The 25936-nt window shown below is 39.3% G+C and overlaps 1 protein-coding gene across 1 annotated transcript in view; it reads left to right on the forward strand.

Moving 5' to 3' along the window:
* Positions 1-25936, forward strand: part of CATSPERE (catsper channel auxiliary subunit epsilon) — a 104031-nt gene that overhangs the window by 26045 nt on the left and 52050 nt on the right. The window contains exons 6-9 of the mRNA XM_056106987.1: positions 5426-5478; positions 8085-8135; positions 14036-14069; positions 14511-14590. Coding sequence (XP_055962962.1) covers positions 5426-5478; positions 8085-8135; positions 14036-14069; positions 14511-14590 — 218 coding nt within the window. The remainder of the gene's footprint in view (positions 1-5425; positions 5479-8084; positions 8136-14035; positions 14070-14510; positions 14591-25936) is intronic.

Genomic DNA, 25936 nt, shown 5'->3' on the forward strand with positions numbered 1-25936 from the left:
AAGAACCACAATGCAATGAGGCAACTCTAGTATGCCAGACTTCAAATGTCAGCAGAGATAAATTTCACTAGGGAAGGATGACTTGTACTCTTTGTGCTGCATTATTTACCAGCATATTTGTTCTGAAAACTTAGAATTCTCTGACCTCAGGTAAATTGTTTAGTCATAATAGACAAAACACACTGTGTTGAATTCTAGCTAAGGCAGTTTCTTTCCTGCCCTACCTCTGCATTGAAAATAATAGTCATTTAAAGAAATGCACTTATTGCTATCACTGGGCTTTATGTAAGAAATTCTCTTCATTTGATTTCCATTCTAGAGAATATAGGCGTTCAAAAGCAGTGGTCATTCTAGAAATCAGGTTTATTCATGCCTTCATAAACTATAACCAAAGCTTCTTTTATTTATGTTTTTGTGTTTATTTAAAAATTAGTTATTATCGTTTATGTTACATATTTTACAATAGTGATAATATTTCTAATTTGTATGTAAATTGTCACGTTGCCTTATCACCACTATAAGTGACCAGTACCCTCTGCTACTGTCCTAATGTTCTTTCTAATCTTCCTTTCATCCCCTCATAGTACTTTCTCCACTCACTCTCCTTTGAACTTGCTATTATCATTTCTCATAAAACAGGGACAAGGATTTGTTATTTGTCATTAGATTCTATATATTACCTTATTTTGTCTCTGATGAATGAGATCATCTGATATTTGCCCCTCCTCATGACTTGTTTCACTTAATGTGACACTCGCCATTAATTCCATTTGTGTTTGCTGCAAACTTCATGGTTGTCTTTTCTCACAGCTGCATAGGATTCCATTGTGTACATATTTATTCATCCTTATTGATGCATCTCTCAATGTATATTTGTGTTGTTCCATACCCTGGTAATTTCACTAAGTACTTGCGAACATGGGCATGTATATATATTATCAAATTACTGTTTTTAGATTTAGGGGATAGATGAAAGAAGTGGAATCATTGGGTCATATGAAAGCTCATTTCTCTTCCAAAAATTTCTGTACTGTTTTTCATTTATATTATCACCAACAGTGATTAAGCATTCTTTTTTTCACATCCCTGCCAATTCTGGGATAATATATGATTCTGTGAATTCATCCATTTTTTTTCTAGGTTCTGCAGCTAAGTTTCATGGTGGTGTTTACAGTAACCTTTTATGATCTTTTGTATTTCTGAGGCATTTATTGTAATCTCTTCTCTTTTATCTATGATGCAATTTATTTTGGCTTTTCTCTCTTTTTACCCTGAGAGTCTTGCCATGGGGTCACTATCACTATCACTCTGTTGTTCACTGATTCGCTCGAGCGGGCCCAGTAACATCTCCATTCATCCCTGTCACGTGATAGTGTAGCCCGATGACATATTGGGGGCTCCTTCAGTATCAGGGGAATGAGGACCATTCATTGTTACTGTTTTTGACATATCGAGTACATGACGGTTAGCTTGTCAGGCTCTGCTGTGTGGGCAGGATACTCTCGGTAGCTTGCCGGGCTCCCCGAGAGGGATGGAAGCTTTTGGGACAGCCTCTAATCACCTTTACAGGTGTTCCTAGTCAGGCATATAGGCAGGTAAGATACTCTCAGTAGCCTACGGGGTTCTCTGAGAGTGAGAACTAGAGAAAAAGGGGTCGTGAGGCCGCAAATGCATCTGCATGCTTCTGGGAGCTTGGTTTTAGAGTCTCTGGATCCTGGCCATTGATGGGGTTATGCGGCAGTTGGTGGGTATAACTGTCTAGCTACTGGAAGGTGGGAGAGCTGGGTGGAGGAGGCCCAGTCCCGAACCGAGCAGGCTTGGAGATCTCAGCCCCGGGACCAGCACACCTGGGCTCCTCTGCCGGTTCCTCATCCAAGCGTGTGGAGAGTGGTCTCAGCATGGCTTTGGCTGGGTCCCAGAGGTCTTCAGCTGTCGGGGCTCTGCTCAGGACGGAGAGGGAAACTCAATCCGCCCTGCTCCAACGAACCCCGGTGAGGACAGCCAGGTGTGGGGACAGGAGACTCTGCCTTGTTCTCTTCCAGAAGCTTGGTTTTAGAGTCTCTGAATCCTGGCTGTTGATGGGGTTACACGGCAGTTGGTGGGTGTAACTGTCTAGCTACTGGAAGGTGGGCGAGCTGGGTGGAGGAGGCCCAGTCCCAAACCGAACAGGCTTGGAGATCTCAGTTTTATTCTTTTTGAAAATCTGTATTGTGGTTCTAGTGACTGTTTGTATTATTTTCTTGATTTATTTATCATTAATGTTTGGTCTGGAGCAATAGCACAGTGGTAGGGCATTTGCCTTGCACGCAGCCAGCCCAGCTGAGCCAGGTTCTATTCTTCTGCCCCTCTCAGAGAGCCCAGCAAGTTACCGAGAGTATCTGGCCTGCACGGCAAAGCCTGACAAGCTACCCGTGATGTATTCAATATGCCAAACACAGTAACAAGAAGTCTCACGATGGAGATATTACTGGGCCCTTCGAGCAAATCGATAAACAATGGGAGGACCATGACCGTGACCCTTTGCTCTAAGTTTTATAATTCACTTCCTTTTACTGACTGGGATTTATTTGCTGTTCTTTTAGGGTTTTTTTTAAAATTGAATCACCATGAGATACACAATTACAAAGTTTTTCCACAACTGGTTTTCAGTCATACAATGTTCCATCAACCTTCCCTTCACCAGTGTACATTATCCACCACCAATGTCCCCAGTTTCCCTCCCACCACCACACACTCCCTCCATCCAGCCTCTATGGCAGACACTTTTCTTCTCTTGCTCTCACTCTTGCTCTCTTTCTCTTTCTTTTCTTTTGGCATTATGGTTTTTATTTGCTGTTTCTTTTACCTAATTTCTCCAGTTTTATGGTTAGGTCATTGGCTTCAGTTTTTGTTTCTTCCTGATATGGGCCTTGTATTGCTATAAACACCTTACTTAGTACTGCTTTTTCTGTATCACAGAGAAAAAGAAATAAAAACAAAAAATAAAAATATTAAACGATTCTGATAGTTTGTGTCTTCATTATTGTCCATTTGAAGGATTTTTTTTTTCATTTCTTCTTTGATTTTTCTCTTTAATCCAGTTGTTCAGTTTCCAAATGTTGGAACCTTTCCCCAGTTTTCTTTTATGGTTTAATTCTACCTTATTGGAAGTGTGGTCTGAGAAGCTACTTAATATGATCTATATTTTTGAAATGTTATGGATATTTAACTTGTGGGCTGGAGCAATAGCACAGCGGTAGGTTGTTTGCCTTGCAAACTACTGGCCTGTGCAAGCCAGGTTCGATACCTCCACCCCTCTCAGAGAGCCTGGCAAGCTACTGAGAGTATTTCGCCTGCACAGCATAGCCTGGCAAGCTACCCGTGATATGCCAGCCACAGAAACAACAAGTCTCACAATGGGTACATTACTGGGCCTGCTTGAGCAAATCGAACAACGGGAGGACAGTACTACAGTGCTATTTAAATTATACCCAAGCATATGGTCTGTCCTGGAAAGTGTTACATATGCACTAGAGAAGAATGTGTGCTCAACAATTTGAGCATGGGCGGTATCAATCTCAGTTGTTCCGATCTTTGTTTAGGATTCTTGTTTTCTTACTGATTTTATGTCTGGTTTATCTGTCGAATAATGAGTGTAGGCTTTTAAAGTCTCCAACTAATATTGAATTGCCACCGATATGCCTTTTTAGGCCTCTGAGCTGTTACTTTCTAGAAACAACTATTGGTAAAACAAGTGGTGGTGTGGGGGGAGGAGGTGGGGGTAATGGGGAGGCAATAAAGGAATCCTCATTCACTTTCAGTGGGAATGTCCTATGGTCCAGACTCTATGGAAAACAATATGGTTTTTTTCCAAAAAAGTAATAATAGAGCATCCTTTTAACCCAGCTATCCCTCTTCTAGGTAATCTCCCTCCCCCCCCCCCACAAAAACATTAATTTGAAATTATATATGCTAATTTAAGTTAATTGCAGTACTTAGGACAATAGTACTAATATCCTAAGTACTGGAATGGAAGTAATCCAAATGTCCAACATCAGATGAATGGATCAAGAATATTGTGCAGCCATAAGAAAAAATGTCAGTCAGGCAGTTTGCAGCAACTTGGATGAAATTGGAGGGTATCATGGTGAACAAAATAAGCCAGGGGCAGAAGGACAAATACAGAATAATCTCTCACCTGTGAATACAGAGAAACAAATACATGGATGATATTAATTGGTAATAAATCTTGAACACTGGATTATAGACCTAATAGTGATGGGATGGGGTAGTGGGCAACAGAGATGATTGGGTTGACTGGAAGTAATACAGAAAAGTAGGTGGAAGGTCTGGAACACATGAGCAGTGGCTAAGGGAGGTAACAGTGTACACCAAAACCATAACTATCAGAAAATAATGGAGGCATGAGTTGGGGGAAGGAAGTGACATAGGGGCAGGAATGGAGGAGGTGACATAAGAATGGGTGGGGGGTTACGGGCACTTTGAGAGTAGCACTATTTAATAAGAAGATTTAATAATAACATAAAAAGAGGGGCTGGAGCAACAGTACAGTACAGCAACAGCAGCAGGGAGGGCGTTTGCAAGACTTGTTAGAATTGACTGAAATTCTAACAAAAAAGAACAAAATCTTGTCTTAATTGATCAGGGTGAGATCAAGTGCTTCAGAAAATAAGATTCCTAAAGTCTTACTATGGAGTATGCCTTCTAAATGGACTCCGAAAGATCTTGGCTTAGCAGGGCATCTCTTTAAAACTATTGGTTCACTAGATATCATCCTCTATCATCATTCTCTTTGCACTCCTCTTTTTTTAGAGTAGGAGTTTTCAGGTTGTTTATTTTTGCTTTGTGGAAAGATTAAACATTCAGGGAATTCTAAAGACAGACGTAAAGCAAACTTAGAAAGCTGGGTGTAGGGAGGTTAGTGAACAACTCTGATCCAGATGTCCTGGAGAAAAATAAATCGAAGTAGGCATTCTAATCAAGGAAGAACTCTGGTTAAAAAGAAATTAAATTAATAATTGCAGATTCTATTTTACTTTATTTTATTTTATTTTATTTTTTGCTTTTTGGGTCACACCTGACAATGCACAAGGGTTACTCATGGCTCTGCACTCAGGAGTTACTCCTGAAGGTGCTCAGGGGACCATATGGGATGCAGGGAATCGAAACCGGGTCAGCCGCGTGCAAGGCAAACGCCCTACCTGCTGTGTTATCGCTCCAGCCCCAGATTCTATTTTAATAGCTAAACCTGCCAGTGAAATCAGGTGCAAGCTGGAAATGCAGAGTTGATAGTCACATTGTAAAGATGCTGGGAACGATGTTAATAATAATTTTTTTAATTTCAAGTCTAAAACTATTGCTGTTACAGTAATATTGTAGATGGCGTAAATCATATGAATTTACCACATAATTTCTCTCATTTTAGGTGTTTCAAGTCCTTGTTGGCTGTGATTCAGCTAAGTACATCCTTGTCAAGGGGCAAGTATCTTAGCATTTTAATTGTCATTTTTCAAGACATTTTTAAAAAGATGAACTAAATGATAATTACTAATAACAGTGTAAGTCTGATGACTGCTGTGTCTATAACATAATGTATATTGAGTCCAAAACTTGAATTGAAAATTTGACTAACCCAATTTTGTTCCAACTATTTTACCAGTCAAATATTATTGCACTTAAAAGGAAAACAGAATTAACTTCTATTACTACTATTTTCCTTTACCAATTTTTCTAAGCCAGTTTCTTTCACTATTGCTTCTTTATTTTTCTGTCTATACATATTTCCAAGAATAAAACTGATTTTTTTTCTGTTTTCCATCTTACTCCTACATGTAAATATTTTATTTCTGTTAGGGAATTGCTTGCATCAGGATCAAAGAAACCTCAGTTTTTTGTGCCATTTCTAACTTACTTTTAGACCAAACTTAAAAGAACCACCTAGAAATGGGCACTGGTGGAGGGATGGGTATTTGATCATTGTATAATTGAAACCCAAGCACAAAATTTGTAAGTCTACAACTGTACCTCATGGTATCTCACTAATAAAAAATTTTTAAAAATGGTATTTCAAAAAAAAAAAACACCTATGTTTCTTTCAGAGGGTTCCAAGGTGTAACTTTCATTGATCTCACTGTGGTACATGAGGAAATACAGTGGATTTTATGCTAACTGCTAATGATAGTTCTATTCTATATGGAGTTTCAGGTCTGAATACTTACGTCTGTTTGAGTTAAATACATATGGAGACAACTATGTACTTCAGGTGGTTTTCTGTAGCTAAGAGTAGGTTAAGAGTAGAGATACACTTGGATTTGCTTTTTCAGACTATTTCTGAAATGACTTGTTCTCATCCAAAACTCATGTTAATAACTCTAATAATTTTTGAGTACCAAATTATACTAATTTATGTCTTGATTTGTAATTAAGTATCACCACAACATTATTTAAGGCAATTTTATTTCTAACACCGTTGTAGCCACAATTTCTCCTCAAGTTTATAAAAAGGTTAACTACTGTATGCATGCATTATTTTTCACTTGGGTGGTGGTCTCCAACCTTGTTTTTTAGCGTATCACCTGTGAACAAATGCTGGAATCACCTGGAAATTTATTATAATTACAGAAATTTTTTTTCTGTTTGGAGGTCACATAGTGTGTTCAGGGACTTCTTAATCTTTTCCCACACATGACAACTTTTTGCCAAAGAAATTTTCATGTGACCTTGTGTAAATAGGTATATTAAAAATGTATAAAAATCAAATCTTTACTGATACCATGTCACATGATAGTATATCATATCAAAGAAATGCATTTGAGTCTGGAGAGATATGGCACAAGGGATAGAGCACTTACCTTATATGCATCCAACCTGGGTTCAATCCTTGGCACCACACATGGTCCCCTCAGTACTACCGGGAGTGATCCATGAGCAGAGAGCCAGGAATAAGCCATTAACACTGTGGGATTAAAGTTGAGTAAAGTCAGTCAGAAGGAGAGGGACAGATATAGAATTCTCTCTCTCTCACACGTGACCTCTGAAAAAACAATATGGGATGAACAAATGGTCAAAGATAACATGAGAGAGGCTGGAGTGATAGCACAGCGGGTAGGGTGTTTGCCTTGCACGCGGCCGACCCAAGTTCAATTTCCCGAATCCCATATGGTCCCCTGAGCACCGCCAGAGTTAATTCCTGAGTACAGAGCCAGGAGTGACCCCTGTGCATCACTGGGTGTGACCCAAAAAGCAAAAAAAAAAAAAAGATAATGTAAGAACTGATAAATAGAACTGAGGTGGGAGTGGGAGAAAGGTGTCTAGGAAGTGACCCTGAGTTAGTGGTAGAAGGAAACATACGCTCTGGTGATGGGTGTGCTGGTGGGTGTGGTGGTGTTTGAGTATGCATGAAACCCTGCCATTAACACATTATATTATATTTCAGTGCTGCTATCAATAAAAGTGGCAACAGCTACCAAGATGGTACCTACAATATGTTTCAAAACAAAACTTTTTTAAAGTTCTACATCCATGTAGGGTCATGGCCCACAGTTTAAGAAGCTACAACTTAGATGCTACCTCCACATCTCAGGCACTCTGTTTGTTGTTTACTCTTCCAACCTTCAATGTGAGGTAAACTTCCTGCTGACATCCCTAGGACCTTCTTGGAATCCTTTAGCTTACTAAAGTTTTAGTTCCTTAAACAATAATTTCAAAATTGTAGTAGTCATGATAAATAAGCCCTGAGCACCATCAGGTTTGGCCCATCCTCACCCCCCACAAAACTATAACAAATGATACAGTCCAAAGAAATAAGTATTTATTTTTGTAGCTATGAACTGTAAACATGTATCAAGGTACGTTGCATAAGAGGTAAAATGGAAAGTTTCTAATGTTGGTATCTTCAGAAACATTGGTGAAACATTTAAAAAGAAAAAGAAAAGAAATGCTAAAGCCATGCACCATAGATACTAATTCAGTAAGTAATGATTCTTTGACAATTTCAGGTTTGAGATCCACTAACTTAAGTAGTTAAATATTTGTGCAATTATATAAGAAATTATGATACTAAAACTTTGTTTTCTTTATAATAGATTTGAAAAAAAAGATTGTCTTCCATATGAATTTTTATATGACATTGAAAAGTAAGAAATATTTCAGTGGTTTATATTAATGCTTTATGTTATGTAATACCAGTAATTTAGAGACAGTGGTCAATATTTATTCTTTTTAGACTCATTCTTCTCTAATACATGCATTTATTAACATAAATTTACCTCCAGGCAATATTATTGCTACAGCTTACATTTTTATACGTTGTTTTTTTATTTCCATTTAGTTCAAAATAGTTGTTTTTTCATAGACAGCATTTTTATCAAATTTGAATAATTGTGAAGGGGAAAATGAAACAAAAAAGTAGAAAAACTAAAGATTTTGAAACAAATATAGTGGTAAGTAGGAAAAGTCAAATAGAGAAACAATGAACTGAGATTTTCCTAGTTCACAGGATATATAAAAATCCACTATCAATTTAGTTCTTTCAAGTGAATATATGGCAAAGTTCTTGCATGTTTCATTTTTTTTAGTTATAAGCATTCATGTTTGGGTTACAATCACACAATGATCAAACACCCATCCCTCCACCAGTTTAAATCCCCCACCACCAATAGACCCAGTATAACCCCCCTTACCCACCCTCCCTCTGCCTTCATGGCAGATATGATTCCTCATAATTTCTCTCTGCTCTGGGGCATTATAGTTTGCAATTCTGTCCCTGAGAGGTTATCATGTTTGGTCCTTTATCTACTTTCTGCACACATCTCCCATTCTGATCGATTCCTCCAGCCATCTTTTTCTTAGTGAACCCTTCTCTATTCCAGCTGCCTTCTCCCCTTTGCTCATGAGGCAGGCTTCCAGCTATGGAGCAATCTAACTGTCCTGTGTATCTACTGTCCTTAGGAGTCAGCCTCATGTTATGTTGTTTTATACTCCACAAATGAGTGCAGTCCTTCTATGTCTGTCCCTCTCTTTCTGACTCATTTCACTTAGCATGATACTCATGTTACATACTCATACTTACATGTCTATTCATTTATTAGCAAAGTTCATGACTTATCTCTCCTGACTGCTGCATAGTATTTCGTTGTGTAGATGTACCAGTTTATTTAACCAGTCATCTGTTCTAGAGCACTTGGGTTGTTTCCAGATTTTGGCTATTTTGAACAGTGCTGCAATGAACATATAGGTACAGATGTCATTTCTACAGTGCTTTTTTGCATCCTTGGGATATATTCCCAGAAGTGGCAGGGTCATATGGAAGCTCAATTACTAGTTTTTGAAGGACTGTCTGTATTGTTTTCCAGAAAGACTGGACTAGTGGGCATTTCACCAACAGTGAAAGTCTCCCTTTTCCCCCACATCCACACCAGCACTGGTTGCTTTTGTTCTTTTGAATGTGTGCCAGTCTCTGTGGTGTGAGATGATATCTCATTGTTGTTTTGATTTGCATCTCCCTGATGGCTAGTGATGTGGAGCATTTTTTCATGTGCATTTTGGCCATTTGTATTTCTTTTTTGAGGAAACTTCTGTTCATTTCTTCTCCCCATTTTTAATGGGGTTGGAAGATTTTTTCTTGTACAATTCTACTAGTGTCTTGTATATCCTGGATATTAATCCCTTATCAGATGGGTATTGGGTAAATATTCTTTCCCATTCTTTATGTTATATAATACCAGTAATTTAGAGACAGTGGTCAGTATTTATTCTTTTTAGACTCAATCTTCTCTAATGCATGCATTTATTAACATAAATTTACCTCCAGGCAATATTATTGCTACAGCTTACATTTTTATAAGTTGTTTTTTTATTTCCATTTAGTTCAAAATAGTTGTTTTTTTACAGAGAGCATTTGTATTAAATTTGAATAACTGTGAAGGGGAAAATGAAACAAAAAAGTAGGCTGTTTCTTTATTTTGGTCACTGTTTCTTTTGAAGTGCAAAAGCTTCTTAGTTTGATGTAGCCCCATTTGTTTATATTTGCTTCCACTTGTATGGTCAGTGCTGTTTCATCCTTAAGGATGTTTTTAGCTTCAATGTTGTGGAGAGTTCTACCTACATTTTCCTCTATGTACCTTATGGATTCATGTCTGATATTGAGGTCTTTAATCCACTTTGATCTGACTTTTGCGCCTGGCATTAGACAGAGGTCAGAGTTCTTTTTATTGCAGGAAGCTATCCAATTTTCCCAGCATCACTTGTTGAAGAGGCTTTCCTTGTTCCACTTCACATTTCTTGCTCCTTTGTCAAAGATTAAGTGGTCAAATATTTGAGGGTCTGTGACAGAATATTCACTCTGTTCCTTTGATCTGCAGATCTGTTTCTATCCCAGTACCATGCTGTCTTAATTAATACTTCTTTGTAGTACAGTTTGAAGTTGGGAAGGGTGATGCCACCCATCTTCTTTTCCCCAAGGATTGTTTTAGCTATTTGTGGGGGTTTGTTGTTCCATATGAATTTCAGGAGTGTTTTGTCTATTTCTTTGAAAAATGTCATGGGTATCCTGATAGGGACTGCATTGAATTTGTATAGTGCTTTGGGCAATATTGCCATTTTGATAATTTTAATCCTCCCTATCCACGAGCAGCGGATGTGTCTCCATTTCCTAGTGTCCTCTTTTATTTCTTGAAGTAGTATTTTAAAATTTTCCTTGTATAGGCCCTTCACCTCTTTGGTTAAGCTGATTCTGAGGTACTTGATTTTCTGAGGTACTAGGGCTAGAGCGATAGCACAGCGGTAGAGCGTTTGCCTTGCATGCAGCCAACATGGCCGACCTGAGTTCAATTCCTCTACCCCTCTCGGAGAGCCCGGCAAACTACCAAGAGTATCTCGCCTGCACGGCAGAGCCTGGCAAGCTCCCCGTGACGTATTCGATATGCCAGACACAGTAACAACAAAGTCTCTAATGGAGACGTTACTGGGCCCACTCAAGATAAACGATTATCAATGGGAGGGCCTTTTACTTTATTGTGAACAGGATTGTTTTTTAAAATATTTTTTATTAGTGAAACACCATGTGGTACAGTTGTTGACCTTACAAGTTTTTGTACTTTGGTTTCAGTCATACAATGATCAAGTACAATGATCGAGTACCCATCACTCAAGCAGTGCCCATTCTCCACCACCAAAGATCCCAGTAACCCTCCCACCCCTCCCATACCCCCTTCCCATCCTGCCTCTGTGGCAGGGGATTCCCTTTTGTTCTCTCTCTCCTTTTGGTTGCTAAGGTTTGCAAAAGTGTCATTAAGTGTCAAACACGTTCGGTTTAAGTCTACTTTCAGCATGCATATCCCATCCTGGGAGAATCCTCCCAACACCCTTTACTTGGTGTACCCTTCTCTGTCTGAGCTGCCCTTTCCCGTAGCATGTGCAGCTGGTCTTCAAGCCATGGAGTAAACCTCCTATAACTTATCTCAACTATTCTAGGATGTTAGTCTCCTATTTGATTACTTTATATTCCCCAGATGAATGTAATCTTTCTATGTCTGTCCCTCTCTTTCTGACTCATTTCACTTACATGATACTTTCCATGTAGTACCTTTTAATGTCTATTTCTTCTCTTTCATTATTTGTATATAAGAAAGCCATGAACTTTTGGGTGTTGGATTTTGTAGCCTGCCACTTTACTAAACCAGCCTATTGTTTCTAGGAGCTTTTCTGTAGAATCTTTAGAGTTTTCTAAGTATAGTATTATATCGTCTACAAAATGTGATAGTTTGACCTCTTCCTTTCCTATCTGTATTCCCTTGATACCTTTCTCTTGCCTACCTGCAATGACCAGGACTTCCAATACTATATTGAATAGGAGTGGCAAAAGTGGGCAACCTTTTCTTGTGCCCAATCTTAGAGGGAAAGCTTTTAGTTTTTCCCCATTGAGAATACTTGCTGTGGGCTTGTGGTAGATGGCTTTGACTATATTGAGGAAAGTTCCTTCAATGCCTATTTTGCTGAGAGTTTTCATCATAAACGAGTGCTAGATCTTGTCAAATGCTTTCTCTGCATCTATTGATATTATCATGTGGTTTTTATCTTTTATTTTGTTGATATGGGCTGGAGCAATAGCACAGCAGGTAGGGCGTTTGCCTTACAAGCGGCTAACATGGCCGACCCGAGTTCGATTCCTCCGCCCCTCTCGGAGAGCCCGGCCAGCTACCGAGAGTATCTCGCCCGCACGGCAGAGCCTGGCAAGCTCCCCATGACGTATTCGATATGCCAGACACAGTAACAACAAAGTCTCCAATGGAGACGTTACTGGGCCCGCTCGAGCAAATTGATGATCCACAGGAGGGCCTTTATCTTATCTTTACCTTTTGTTGATATGATGGATTATGTTGATCGATTTCCGAATGTTAAACCATACTTGCATCCCTGGGATGAATCCTACTTGGTCATGGTGTATGATCTTTATGATGAGTCATTGGATTTTATTTGCTAATAGTTTGTTGAGGATCTTTGCGTCTGTGTTCGTCAGGAATATCGACCTCTTTCTTTGTGGTATCTCTGTCTGCTTTTGGCATCAGGGTGATATTTCCTTCATAGAAACTGTTCGGGAGTGTTTTTGATATTTCAATTTTGTGGAAAAGCTTAAAGAGGATTGGGAGTAAGTTTTCTTTAAAGATTTGGAAGAATTTACTAGTGAATCCATCTGTGCCATAGTCCTATTGATGGGCTGGAGTGATAGCACAACGGTAGGGCGTTTGCCTTGCACGCAGCCAACATGGCCGACCCGAGTTGATTCCTCCACCCCTCTCAGAGAGCCTGGCAAGCTACCGAGATTATCTCACCCACACGGCAGAGCCTGGCAAGCCACCTGTGATGTATTCGATATGCCAAACACAGTAACAACAAAACCTCCAATGGAGACGTTATTGGGCCCGCTCAAGCAAATTGATGAACAACGGGAGGGCCTTTACTTTACTTACTTACTAGGTTTTTTAGGTCTGACATTTCTGTTTGTAGTTTTGTTTGCATTTTCTTCATTTCTACCTTTAAATCCCCATGTCTTTTATTGGCATTGCTTTCCATTGTTTCTTTTAGGTCCCTAAGCATCCTCAGTAGCGCCTTCTAAATTCTTTGTCAGAGAGGTTGTCTAGCACTTCATCACTATTGGTGTCTTCTGGGCTAGCCTCTTCAATAAGTAAGCTTGGTGGGCTTCTGTATTGCTTTACCATTGTGACCTGTGTGGTTTAGACCTTCACACTCACTATTACTATTCTGATTAAGATGCAGAAGTAAATGAGATGAGCTTAGTGAATTATTGGCTAATGTGTTTTTGGTGGTTAAGCTAACCTATTGAAAGTTCCATCTAAGAGGGTAACTTATGGTTCCTATGGGATATGTAGGAGGAGAATAACTCGTGTCTGTGGCTCTGGGAATGGGTCCTGCCACCAGGTGGATACCTGGATAAGTGAGCAGAGGGTGCTGGCTTAGCTTTGGATTCGCATGGTGTGCCTCAATTCCCGGTCCCCGAAGACCAAGGATGAAAACCAGCCATTCTCAGGAGATGTAGGAAGAAGTGCAGCCCTGGGAAGGGGCCCTGCCACCCAGCGGGTACCTAGATGAGTGACCAAAATAGTTTTTAAATTTTTCTAAATATTTCTTCTTTGGGGGCTGGAGCGATAGCACAGCAGGTAGGGCTTTGCCTTGCACGCAGCCAACATGGCCGACCTGGGTTCGATTCCCAGCATCCCATATGGTCCTCTGAGCACCGCCAGGAGTATTTCCTGAGTGCATGAGCCAGGAGTAACCCCTGAGCATCGCCGAGTGTGACCCAAAAAGCAAAAATAAATAAATAAATATTTCTTCTTTGAACCATGTATTGTTTATATGTATGTTGTTTACACTCCATATTTCCATATTTAGGGAATATTTTATAATTATAAATACCTTTTTGATAATTGTGATACCTCCTTATCTAAACGAAATAGCAGTTTTAATGCATAAGTCTTTTAAAAAGAGAATTAATTAATAAGAAATATCTTTTCTACAGGTCATATTTAAGGCATCAACAGTCTGGAAAAAAGGTAAGAAAACTATAGTTTTGGTGCCAGAGAGATAGTACAGAGGATAAGGCATCTTCCTTGTACATGGCCAATCCAGTTTTATCTCCAACGGCCCATGTAATCTCCTGAGCCTGCCAGTAGTGATATCTAAGCACAGAGACAGAAGTAATCTCTGAGCACAGCCAGGTGTGTCCTCTCCCACCCCCACAGAAAAGAAAAAAAGAAAGGAAGGAAGGAAAGAAGGAAGGAAGGAAGGAAGGAAGGAAGGAAGGAAAGAAGGAAGGAAGGAAGGGAGGGAGGGAGGGAAGGGGGAGGGGGAGGAGGGGGAGAGGGGTGGGGGGGAGGAAGGGAGGAAGGAAGGAAGGAAGAAAGGAAGGAAGGAAGGAAGGAAGGAAGGAAGGAAGGAAGGAAGAAAGGAAGATTATAATACAAGAAATAACTAAAGCATTTTTTCTGTCATAGAGAGTAAAATATGACTGGAAATTATATGGCTGCCCATTAAAAGTTCATATCAAAGAAAAGTTTCAGCCTTTGGTTCAATTGTAAGTACTTTTTTACTAAAACTTTTAACTTTGAAAATTTCAAAGGAGATATATTGAAATCACACCTTTTGTTTTATTGTATTAGCTATTAACGTGCTGTGATTTACAAGGTTAGTTTTTGGTTTTCTTTCATGGGTTTTTGTTTGTTTTTCTTAACATGATATCCTCCAGTTTTATCCAAGCTGCAGCAAAATGCTTAAATTCATCATTCCTCGCAGCTGCATAGTATTCTATTGTGTGTGTATATACCGCACTGTCATTGTCCATTCATTTGTTGTTGGGCACCTCCGTTACTTCTGTTTCCTAGATGTGCTGAGTGCCACAATAAATATTGGTGTGCATATGTTCTTTTGAATATTTTTTGTGTCCTAGGGGTAGATACCAAGAAGCAGAATTGTTAGATCATATCATAAATCGCCATACTGTTTTCTGTAGGGGTTGAACTAGGCAACATTCCCACCAGACTGGATGAGAGTTCCCTTTTTGCCACTTCCCCACCATCATTGATTGTTTCCAGTTCTCTTGATTTGTGTCACTCTAACTGGAGTCAGATGATATCTTATTGTCATCCTGATTTGAATTTTCCTGATTATATGTGATTATGAAAATTTTTCATGTATCTATTGACCATCTGTTTTCCTTTAAAGAAATGTCTTTTTATTTCCTCTCCCCATTTTTCTAGCGTTTGTGTATTTGGGGAGGGGGGTTAATCTCTGTGAGAACTTTATATCTTCCATAATAATCCTTTATCTGGTTGCTGAGTGCAAATATTTTCCCCCATTCAGTTGAGTATCTTAGTTTTAGCCTGTGTTTCTTCAGGAGTGCAAAAACTTTTCTTTGATGAAGTTCCATTTGTTTATTTTTGTTTCTGTTTTCTTTGCAATGAAACCATATCATTAAAAACAGCTTTGAGGTTCAAATCTTGAAGCATTTTGCCTATATTTCCCCAAATATATTTTATGGAGTCTGGTCTAATTTCAAGGATCCAATTAACTTTTGCATAGGGTGTGAGATAGGGATCCAGCTTCATTTATGTAACATGTGACTCTCCAGTTTTCGCACATTTGTTGAAGAGGCTATCATTATTCCACTTCATTTACCTAGCTCCTTTGTAAGAAATTAGTTGAGCATATAAAGGGTGATTAGTCTTTATTCAATTCTATCCCATTGGTCATAGACCCTATCCTTATTCTAGTACCAGGCTGTTTTTAATGGATGTATAATTTCAAATTAGGCAATGAGGTATCTCCCAATTTCTTATATCTCAGTTATATTCTGGTTCCATACAAACCTTATTATTGACTGTTCTAAGATTTTGTTGACTCAAGGGCCAGGAATATTTCTCCATAGTTGGAAGCCTGCCTCATGAGCAGGAGGAGAAGGCAGCTAGAATAGAGAAGGGATCAGTAAGAAAATGACAGTTGGAGGGATAGGTGGGGGCAGGAGATGTGTGCTGAAAGAAGATAAAGGACCAAACATGGGGTTGGAGCAATAGCACAGAGAGTAGGGCATTTGCCTTGCACGCGGCTGACTCAGGTTCAATTCCCAGCATTACATATGGTCCCCTGAGCACCGCCAGGTGTAATTCCTGAGTGCATTAGCCAGGAGAGTAACCCCGGAGTATCTCCGGGTATGACCCAAAAAGCAAAAAAAAAAAAAAAGGACCAAACATGATAACTTCTCAGTATCTTTATTGAAAATCATAATTCCCAAAAGTGAAGAGAGAGTATGGGGGGGTTGTCACGAAGGCAGGGGAGGGCGGGGGAAAGAGGGGGCGTACTGGGGAGATTGGTGGTGGGGAATATGTGCTGGTGGAGGGATGGGTGTTTGATCATTGTGTGTTTGTAACTCAAACATAAAAGCTTGTGACAGTATCTCACAGTGATTCAATAACAAAAAGACTTTGGTGACTGTCATCAGGATTTGGATTGGAGTTTATTGCGTCTATGTAGCAATTTAAGTAGGATTATAATTTTGACAACATTGATTCCTCCAATACAAGAGCATGGGATATTTTCTCAATTCCTATAGAATTTTTCTATCTCTTAATAGTTTTTTTCATATCTTTTGTTGATTCCTAGGTTTTGGTGCTTTGGAACTATTTTGAATGGAGTAGACTCTGAACTCTTTCTCTTCAAGTTCATTATTCACATAAAGGAGTGAAGCAGATTTTTTAAATTTTTATTAGAGAAACACCATGAGGTACAGTTGTAGACTTGCAAATTTTTGTACTTAAATTTCAGTTATACAATAATCAAGTACACATCCCTCCACCACTGCCCATCCTCCACAAACATGGGTCACAGTATGCCTAACATCCCTCACCCCCACTACCCCAACCCACACTGCCTCTGTGGAAGGGCATTCCCTTTTGTTCTCTCTCTCCTTTTGGGTGTTGTGGTCTGCAAAAGAGGCATTTAATGGCAATCATGTTTGGTCTATAGTCTACTTTCAGCATGCTTCTTCCATCCTGGGAGGATCCTCCCAACACCCTTTATTTGGTGCTCCCTTCTCTATTTGAGCTCCCCTTTCCCCTAGCATGTGTGGCTGGCTTCCAAGCCATGGAGAAAATTTTCTGGTACTAATCTCGGCCACTCTTGGGTGTTATTCTCCCATTTTGATACTTTATGTTCCCCAGATGGATGCAATCTTTCTGTGTTTATCCCTCTCTTTCTGACTCATTTTGTTTAACATGATACTTTCCATGTAGTACCACTTGTATGTAAATTTCATGACTTCATCTTTTCTAACAGCTACGTAGTACTCCATTGTGTAAATATACCAAAGTTTCTTTAACCAGTCATCTGTTCTCGGGCACTCAGGTTTTTTCCAGATTCTGGCTATTGTAAAGAGTGCTGCAATGAACAAACAGTGCAGATGTCACTTCGACTATACTTTTTTGCCTCTCTGGGATATATTCTCAGGAGTGGTATTGTTGGGTCAAATGGGAACTCACTTTCTAATTTTTTGAGAATCCTCCATACAGTTTTCCAAAAGGGCTGAACCAGTTGGCATTCCCACCAGCAGTGAAGGAGGGTCCCATTCTCACCACATCCATGCCAGCACTGGTTGCTTTTGTTCTTTTAGATGTGGGCCAGTCTTTGTGGTGTGAGATGACATCTCATTGTTGTTTTGATCTGCATCTCCCTGATGATTAGTGATGTAGAGCATTTTCTCATGTGCCTTTTAGCCATTCGGATTTCTTCTTTGAGAAACTTTCTGTTCATTTCATTGCCCCATTTTTTTTATGGGGTTGGATGTTTTCTTCTTGTGGAGTTCAACCTCTACCTTGTATATCCTTGATATCAACCCCTTGTTGGATGTGTATGCGACAAATATCTTTTCCCAATCTGTAGACTGTTTTGTATTTTAGTCACTGTTTCTTTTGAGGTGCAGAAACTTCTAGTTTAAGATAGTCCCATTTGTCTATCTCTGTTTTCACTTGCTTGGCCAGTGGCATGACATCTTTGAAGATAACATTACCTTCAATATCATGGAGGGTTTTGCCAACTTTGTCTTCAGTGAACCTTATGGATTCCGGTCTGATGCTGAGGTCTTTAATCCATTTTGATCTTACTATTGTACATGGCATTAGGCAGAGAACAGAGCCCACTTTTTTGCATGTAGCCATCCAGTTTTGCCAGCACAATTTGTTAAAGAGGCTTTCCTGCTCCATTTACTTTTCTTGCCCCCTTATCAAAGATTAGATGATCATATGCTTGTGGGGAGATGTCAGTATATTCAACCCTGTTCCATTGGTCTGCAGCTCTTCCTTTGTTCCAGTACAATGCTGTTTTAATTATTACTGCTTCGTAGTAGAGTTTGAAGTTAGGGAGGTTGATTCCTCCCATTTCCTTTTACCCAAGAATTGCTTTAGCTATTCATGGGGGCTTATTGTTCCATATAAATTTCAGGAGTGTTTGCTCCATTTCTTTGAAGAATGGGCATCGTAATAGGGATCTCATTGAATCTGTACAGTGTTTTAAGAAGCATTGCCATTTTGACAATGTTAATTCCCCCGATCCATGAACAGGGGATATTTTTCCATTTTCTCATCTCCTCTTTTATTTCCTGAAGTAGCGTTTTGTAGTTGTCTTTGTACAGGTCCTTTACTTCATTAGTTAAGCTGATTTCTAGGTAGTTGATTTTCGGGGGCACAATTGTGAACAGGCTTGCTTTCTTCATGTCACTTTTTTCTCTTTCACTATTTGCATATAGGAAAGCCATGGACTTTTGCGCATTGATTTTATAGCCTGCAAGTTTACTATACAAGTCTATTGTTTCTAAGAGTTTCTTGGTAGAAGTTTTAGGGTTCTCTAAGTATAGTATCTTAACATCTGCGAATAGTGAGAGCTTGATTTTTTCCTTTCCTACCTGGATGCCCTTAATATCTTTTTCTTGCCTAATAACAATTGCAAGTACTTACAGTACTATATTGAACAGTAATGGAGAGAGTGGGCGTCCTTGTCTTGTCCCTGATCTTAGGGGGAAGGCTCTCAGTTTTTCATTGAGGATAATGCTTGCTGTAGGCTTGTGGTAGATGGCTTTAACTATATTGAGGAAAGTCCCCTCTCTCCCCAATTTGGTGAGGGTTTTCATCATAAACGGGTGCTGGATCTTGTCAAATGCTTTCTCTGCATCTATTGATATGATCATATGATTTTTATATTTTCTTTTGTTGATATGATGGATTATGTTGATTGATTTCCAAATGTTAAACCATCCTTGCATCCCCCAATACCAGTAACAATGATGGGTCTCATTCTCCTAATCCTGAAAGAGCATTGAAATGGCTCTTTTAAAATCTCAGGGCTAGGAAGAAAGAGATGTTACTGGTGCCTGCTCGAGGAAATCGACGAACAACAGGATGATCTTGATCATGATCGTGATATGATGGATTATGTTGATTGATTTCCGAATGTTAAACCATCCTTGCATCCCTGGGATGAATCCTACTTGGTCATGGTGTATGATCTTTTTGATGAGTTGTTGAATCCTATTTCCTAGTATTTTGTTGAGAATCTTCGCATCTGTGTTTATCAGGGATATCGACCTGTAGTTTTCTTTTCTTGTGGTGTCTTTTGGTATTAGAGAGATATGTTTCCTTTTGGTATTAGAGAGATATGGGCTTCATAGAAACTGATGGGGAGAGTTTATGTTTTTTTCAATTTCCAGGAAAAGCTTGAGAAGAACTGGTCCTCTTTAAATGTTTGGAAAAATTCGCTGGTAAATACATATGGACCCGGGCTTTTGTTTTGGGAAGACTTTTGATTACAATTTCATGTTAATAGGTCTATTAGGTATTCTATATCTTTTTGATTCAGCTTTGGGATATTATAGGAATCCAGGAATTTATCCATTTCTTCTAGGTTCTCTTGTTTTGTTGCATACAGACTTTCAAAGTAGTCTCTGATGATCTTTTGAATTTCTTTGGTTTCTGTTGTGATATCCCCATTCTTATTTCTGATTCGATTTATTAGGGTTCTCTCTCTCTCTGTTTCTTTGAGTGTTGCTAGTGGTTTATCTTTATTATTTATTTTCTTGAAGAATCAGCTCTTGGTTTCACTGATCTTTCAGATTGTTTTTTGGTTTCCATGTCGTTGTTTTATGTCTAAGTTTTATGATCTCTTTCCTTCTGCCTGATTTGGGCTCCTTCTGTTGATCCTTTTCTAAGGTCTTGAGCTGTGAAGTAAAGTTGTTTATGTGCATCCTTTCTTCAGTCCTGAGATATGCTTGCAAGAGCTATAAATTTTCCCCTTAAGATGGCTTTAGCTGCATCCCATAAGTTCTGGTAGCTTGTGTCTTCATTCTCATTTTTTCCAAGTATATTTTGATTTCGTCCTTGACTTTCTTCCTGATCCACTCATTGTTCAGCATTAAGTTGTTTAATTTCCAGGTGTTTGATTTGGTTCTCCGTGTCTGTGTGTCATTCACTTCTGTTCTCAGTGCATCATGGTCCTAAAAGATTGTTGATTGTTTATTCTATTTCTATATCTACTGAGGAATGTTTTGTGGCCTAGGACATGGTCTGTTTTGGAAAATGTTCCATGCGCACTGGAGAAGAATATGTATTCTTTCTTTTGGGGGTCTAAAGACCTGTATACATCTATAAACCCTTTCTCTTCTATTGCTTCTTTTTTTAAAATTTTTTTCTTTCTTTTTTTTTTACAGTTGTAGGTTTACAATTTTTTGTGCTTGGGTTTCGATTATACAATGATCAGATACCCATCCCTCCACCAGTGCCCATTTTCCACCACCATGGATAATATCCCCCAACACCCATCCCCCCATCCCCCACTGTCTCTGTGGCAGGGCAATCCCCTGTGTTCTCTCTCTCCTTTTGGGTGTTGTGGTCTGCAAAAGAGGCATTGAGTGGCAAACATGTTCAGTCCATAGTCTGCTTTCGACATGCATCTCCCCTCCTGGGAGGATCCTCCAAACATCCTTTATTTGGTGCTCCCTTCTCTATCTGAACTGCCCTTTCCTCTAGGATACCCGGCTGGCCTCTAAGTTATGGAGTAATCCTCCTGGTGCTGATCGCAGCTATTCTTGGATATTAATCTCATACTTTGTTACTTTATATCCCCCAGATGAATGCAATCTTTCTATGTCTATCACTCTCTTTCTGATTCATTTCGCTTAGCATGATACTTTCCATATTGTACCACTTGTATGTAAATTTCATGACTTCATCTTTTCTAACAGCTACATAGTACTCCATTGTGTAGATGTACCAAAGTTTCTTTAACCAGTCATCTGTTCTTGGGCACTCAGGTTTTTTCCAGATTCTGGCTATTGTAAAGAGTGCTGCAATGAACAAACAAGTGCAGATGTCACTTCGACTATACATTTATGGCTCTCTGGGATATATTCCCAGGAATGGTATTGCTGGGTCAAATGGGAGCTCAATTTCTAATTTTTTTTCCCCTTTATTTTATTTTATTTTTTTTAAAGTTGTAGATTTACAATTTTTTGTGCTTTGGTTTCAATTATACAATGATCAGATACCCATCCCTCCACCAGTGCCCATTTTCCACCACCATGGATAGTATCCCTCCCACCCCCATACCCCCATCCCCCCTGTCTCTGTGGCAGGGCAATCCCCTGTGTTCTCTCTCTCCTTTTGGGTGTTGTGGTCTTCAAAAGAGGCATTGAGTGGCAAACATGTTCAGTCCATAGTCTACTTTCGACATGCATCTCCCCTCCTGGGAGGATCCTCCAAACATCCTTTATTTGGTGCTCCCTTCTCTATCTGAACTGCCCTTTCCTCTAGGATACCCGGCTGGCCTCTAAGTTATGGAGTAATCCTCCTGGTGCTGATCTCAGCTATTCTTGGGTATTAATCTCATACTTTGTTACTTTATATCCCCCAGATGAATGCAATCTTTCTATGTCTATCCCTCTCTTTCTGACTCATTTCGCTTAGCATGATACTTTCCATATTGTACCACTTGTATGTAAATTTCATGACTTCATCTTTTCTAACAGCTACATAGTACTCCATTGTGTAGATGTACCAAAGTTTCTTTAACCAGTCATCTGTTCTTGGGCATTCAGGTTTCTTCCAGTTTCTGGCTATTGTAAAGAGTGCTGCAATGAACAAACAAGTGCAGATGTCACTTCGACTATACATTTTTGCCTCTCTGGGATATATTCCCAGGAGTGGTATTGCTGGATCAAATGGGAGCTCAATTTCTAATTTTTTGAGAATCGTCCATACTGTTTTCCAGAAGGGCTGAACCAGTCGACATTCCCACCAACAGTGAAGGAGTGTCCCTTTCTCGCCACATCCACTCCAGCATCGGTTGCTTTTGTTCTTTTGAATGTGGGCCAGTCTCTGAGGTGTGAGATGGTATCTCATTGTGGTTTTGATCTGCATCTCCCTGATGATTAATGATGTAGAGCATTTTCTCATGTGCTTTTTTGCCATTCGGATTTCTTCTTTGAGAAAGTTTCTGTTCATTTCATTGCCCCATTTTTGGATGGGGTTGGATGTTTTCTTCTTGTGGATTTTAACCAGTATTTTGTATATCCTGGATATCAACCCCTTGTCAGATGTGTATTCGGTGAATATCCTTTCCCATTCTGTAGACTGTCTTTGTATTTTGGTCACTGTTTCTTTGGAGGTGCAGGAGCTTCTTAGTTTAAGATAGTCCCATTTATCTATCTCTGTTTTCCCTTGCTCGGCCAGTGGCGTGGTATCTTTGAAGATACCATTAGCTTCAATGTCATGGAGGGTTTTGCCAACTTTATCTTCAATGTACCTTATGGTTTCTGGTCTGATGTTGAGGTCTTTAATCCATTTTGATCTTACTTTTGTACATGGTGTTAGGCAGAGTTCTGAGCCTATTTTTTTGCATGTAGCCGTCCAGTGATGCCAACACAATTTATTAAAAAGGCTTTCCTTACTCCACTTCACATTACTTGCACCTTTATCAAAGATTAGATGAGCATATGATTGAGGGGAGATGTCAGTGTATTCAACCCTGTTCCATTGGTCTGCAGTTCTGCCTTTGTTCCAGTACCATGCTGTTTTAATTATTACTGCTTTGTAGTACAGTTTGAAGTTCGGGAGGTTGATTCCTCCCATTTTCTTTTTCCCAAGAATTGCTTTAGCTATTCGTGGGGGCTTATTGTTCCATATAAATTTCAGGAGTGTTTGCTCTGTTTCTTTGAAGAATGTCATGGCTATCCTTATAGGGATTGCATTGAATTTATACAATCAATGCTTTCGGTAGTAATGCCATTTTGACAATGTTAAGTCTCCCGACCCATGAGCAGGGGATATCTTTCCATTTCCTCATGTCCTCTTTTATTTCCTGAAGTAGCGTTTTGTAGTTTTCTTTGTACAGGTCCTTTACTTCCTTAGTTAAGCTTATTCCTAGGTACTTGATTTTCTGGGGCACAATTGTGAACGGGATTGTTTTTTTCATGTTGCTTTCTTCTCTCTCACTGTTTGCGTATAGGAAAGCCATGGACTTTGGGGTATTGATTTTATAAACTGCAACTTTAGTATACGAGTCTATTGTTTCTAGGAGTTTTTTGGTGGAGGTTATTGGGTTCTCTAAGTAGAGTATCATATCATCTGCGAATAGTGAGAGCTTGATTTCTTCCTTTCCTACCTGAATGCCCTTAATATCTTTTTCTTGCCTAATCGCTATTGCAAGTACTTCCAGTACTATATTGAACAGCAGTGGAGAGAGTGGGCATCCCTGACTCGTCCCTGATCTTAGAGGGAAGGCTCTCAGTTTTTCCCCATTGAGGATGATGCTTGCTGTAGGCTTGTGGTAGATGGCTTTAATTATGTTGGGGAAGGTCCCCTCTATACCCATTTTGGCTAGGGTTTTCATCATAAAGCGGTGCTGGATCTTGTCAAATGCTTTCTCTGCATCTATTGATATAATCATATGCTTTTTATCTTTTCTTTTGTTGATATGATGGATTATGTTGATTGATTTTCGAATGTTAAACCATCCTTGCATCCCTGGGATGAATCCTACTTGGTCATGGTGTATGATCTTTTTGATGAGTAGTTGGATTCTATTTGCTAGTAGTTTGTTGAGGATCTTTGCATCTGTGTTCATCAGGGATATCGGCCTGTAATTCTCTTTCTTTGTGGTATCTCTGTCTGCTTTTGGTATCAGTGTGATATTTGCTTCGTAGAAACTGTTCGGAAGTGTTTTTGATATTTCAATTTCGTAGAAAAGCTTAAAGAGGATTGGGAGTAAGTCAAGTCCTCTTTAAAGATTCAGAAGAATTCACTAGTGAATCCATCCGGGCCAGGACTTTTGTGCTTGGGGAGACTTTTTATTACCATTTCAATTTCCTCGATGGTGATAGGTCTATTCAGGTATTCCAGGTCTTCTTGGTTCAGCCTTGGGAGTCTGTAGGAGTCTAGGAATTTATCCATTTCCTCGAGGTTTTGATGTTCTGTGGCATAAAGCTTCTCAAAGTACTCCCTGAGGATCCTCTGAATTTCTGTGGTTTCTGTTGTAATGACCCCCTTTTCATTTCTGATTCGGTTTATTAGGGTTTTCTCTCTCCCTTTCTTTGTGAGTTTTGCTAGAGGCTTATCGATCTTGTTAATTTTCTCAAAGAACCAGCTCTTGGTTTCATTGATCTTTCGGATTGTTTTTTGGGTTTCCATCTCGTTAATCTCTGCTCTGAGTTTTATTATTTCCTTTCTCCTGTTCGGGTTGTGCTCCTTTTTTTGGTCCTTCTCCAAGCTCTTAAGCTGTGAGGTTAGGTTACATATGTGTGCTCGCTCCTCCTTCCTGAGGAATGCTTGTAGAGCTATAAACTTTCCTCTTAACACAGCCTTTGCTGTGTCCCATAAGTTTTGGTAACTCGTGTTCTCATTTTCATTCGTTTCTAGGAATCTTTTGATTTCCTCTTTGATTTCCTGTCTAGGCGACTCGTTGTTCAATAGAGCACTGTTTAATTTCCAGGTGTTTGATTTAGTTTTCTGTTTCTGTGTGTGATTTACTTCTAATTCATCGCATTATGGTCTGAGAAGATTGTTGATACAATCTCTATCTTCTTAGTTTTATGGAGGCATGTTTTGTGGCTCAGCATGTGGTCTATCTTGGAGAATGTTCCATGTACGCTTGAGAAGAATATGTATTCAGCTTTTTGTGGATGAAGTGTCCTGTATATATCTACTAAGTCCCTTTCTTCCATTGTTTCCCTCAAATGAAGTATGTCCTTGCTAAGCTTGAGTCTGGTTGATCTATCAAGAGGTGACAAAGCAGTGTTGAAGTCTCCCACTAGTATTGTGTTGCTATTGATGTCTTTTTCCAAATCTATGAGTAGTTGTTTTAAGTACTTTGCTGGTATCTCATTAGGTGCATATACATTTATTATTGTAAGTTCTTCCTGTTGTACAGATCCTTTGATCAATAAGAAATGGCCTTCACTGTCTCTTATGACCTTCCTCACTCTGAAATCGATGTGGTCTGATATAAGGATGGCTACCCCAGCTTTTTTATGGGAGCTGTTTGCCTGTAGGATTGTTTTCCAGCTTTTGACTCTGAGTCTGTGTTTGCTTTGACTATTGAGATGCGTTTCTTGCAGGCAGCAGAATGTTGGGTTCAATTTTCTAATCCATCCTGCCACTCTATGTCTTTTAATTGGTGCGTTTAGCCCATTGACATTGAGAGAGATTATTGTTATGGGATTTTGTCCCATTGTTCTGTTAAAATTTGGTGTATTTGAGGTGCCTTTCTTGCTTTAAAGTAGCCCATTTAGTTGTTCTTGTAACCATGGTTTTGAGTCTATGAAGTTACTGAGCTGTTGTTTGTCTGTGAAACTGTGTGTTTTTCCTTCTATTATGAATGAGAGTCTTGC

Source organism: Sorex fumeus, unplaced genomic scaffold (genome assembly GCF_029834395.1).
Source record: "Sorex fumeus unplaced genomic scaffold, SorFum_2.1 ptg000007l, whole genome shotgun sequence".
Classification (NCBI taxonomy): domain Eukaryota; kingdom Metazoa; phylum Chordata; class Mammalia; order Eulipotyphla; family Soricidae; genus Sorex; species Sorex fumeus.